Genomic DNA, 1,397 nt, shown 5'->3' on the forward strand with positions numbered 1-1,397 from the left:
GTGTGTGTGTGTGTGTGTGTGTGTGTGTGTGTGTGTGTGTGTGTGTGTGTGTGTGTGTGTGTGTGGTAATGTTTGATGCCACTTCAACATGACTGTTTCGTCCGGAACAATGTTACTACTACATTTTATTTCCAGAATAACAGTGCGGAATTCCTGAAGTATATCCAGTGGGAGTATAACTCAACCGTGGATGACATCAGGTAGCCCAAGCTGTGAACTTGATTTACTAAATACACTAATTCACAATTACCCATTAGCCCACTTAGACTTGAGACAATGGAAAAGACTATAACTCAGTTCGAAACACGGTTCGAAACACATTGAAGACTCATGAGTAAACAATACATAACATTTTTCCGAATTAATATATAATCTGTAGCTTGATGCTTACAAAAGTGTGCAGACAACTCTTGTTCAGCTGGACAAAGATGTGGCGATGTAAATACTGCAAAGCTTCGAAGTAAAATGGCATATGTCAACTTCAATTAGATTTGTAAATCTAATTTGATCCCAAAGAATATAACTAATTATATACAGGCGGATGGTGAAAAGTCGTTAGTTTTAAGGATATCGTGAAAGTCCCGGCTGGAAACCCAAACTTCCGCGTTCATTTAAACTGCTTAGAAAAACTGAAAGACCGCTGCAATAAGTGTATGAGTCCTGGAGGGGAATTTGTTGGATAAAACCATAAATAACTGATCCAACTGCATTTTCTTTTCTCCGAAGCCAGGAACATTTCAGTACACTCTTATATTATGAACTCTACAAAAAGACAATGTAATTCCATTGGTTGTGGAATTATACACCACTAAATAGTATTTGGTTGTAGTTAAATTTGTAGATATAAGATTTATCCTAATAATATTTATGCGATCAATAACATGTGCTACGTAAATAATAATTAGTGTGATAATTAGTGTAAAATAATATTTCCAAATAAATATAATAAAATTGCAATTCCAAATAGATTTAACGACACTGCACAAGCATAATCAGATTATTTCACTGAGGAAATTTTGATGACTTACCGTTTAAATTCTTTGCCCTTGGGAATGGCAAAAGGATCCTCAAAGATCTTCTGAAAACAACCCATAGCATTTTTAAATGCTTTTTTTTCATACTGTTTGAAGTGGTAAATCGGAAACAGTAGTAGGCGTTTTATATATCTGTGAATAAGGCATGAACTTCCAATTAGAGCAATAACATGAACAATATACAAATAAACATATATATATAAAAACATATCAACTACAATATACATATATGCGGTGTGCGTATATATATTTATATACACACACATGTATATGTATAAATATCCATATATATATGTATGTATGCATGTATCTATCTGTCTCTATATATATATGTATGTATATAGGCATATATATATATATATA

The 1,397-nt window shown here is 32.9% G+C and overlaps 1 protein-coding gene across 1 annotated transcript in view; it reads right to left on the bottom strand.

The window, feature by feature from the left end:
• Nucleotides 1-1,397, bottom strand: part of LOC106876345 (uncharacterized) — a 23,313-nt gene that overhangs the window by 12,795 nt on the left and 9,121 nt on the right. Inside the window, exon 5 of the mRNA XM_014924846.2 lies at nucleotides 1,029-1,166. Within this exon, the coding sequence (XP_014780332.2) occupies nucleotides 1,029-1,166 (138 nt within the window). The remainder of the gene's footprint in view (nucleotides 1-1,028; nucleotides 1,167-1,397) is intronic.

This window comes from Octopus bimaculoides, chromosome 1 (assembly GCF_001194135.2).
Source record: "Octopus bimaculoides isolate UCB-OBI-ISO-001 chromosome 1, ASM119413v2, whole genome shotgun sequence".
Classification (NCBI taxonomy): domain Eukaryota; kingdom Metazoa; phylum Mollusca; class Cephalopoda; order Octopoda; family Octopodidae; genus Octopus; species Octopus bimaculoides.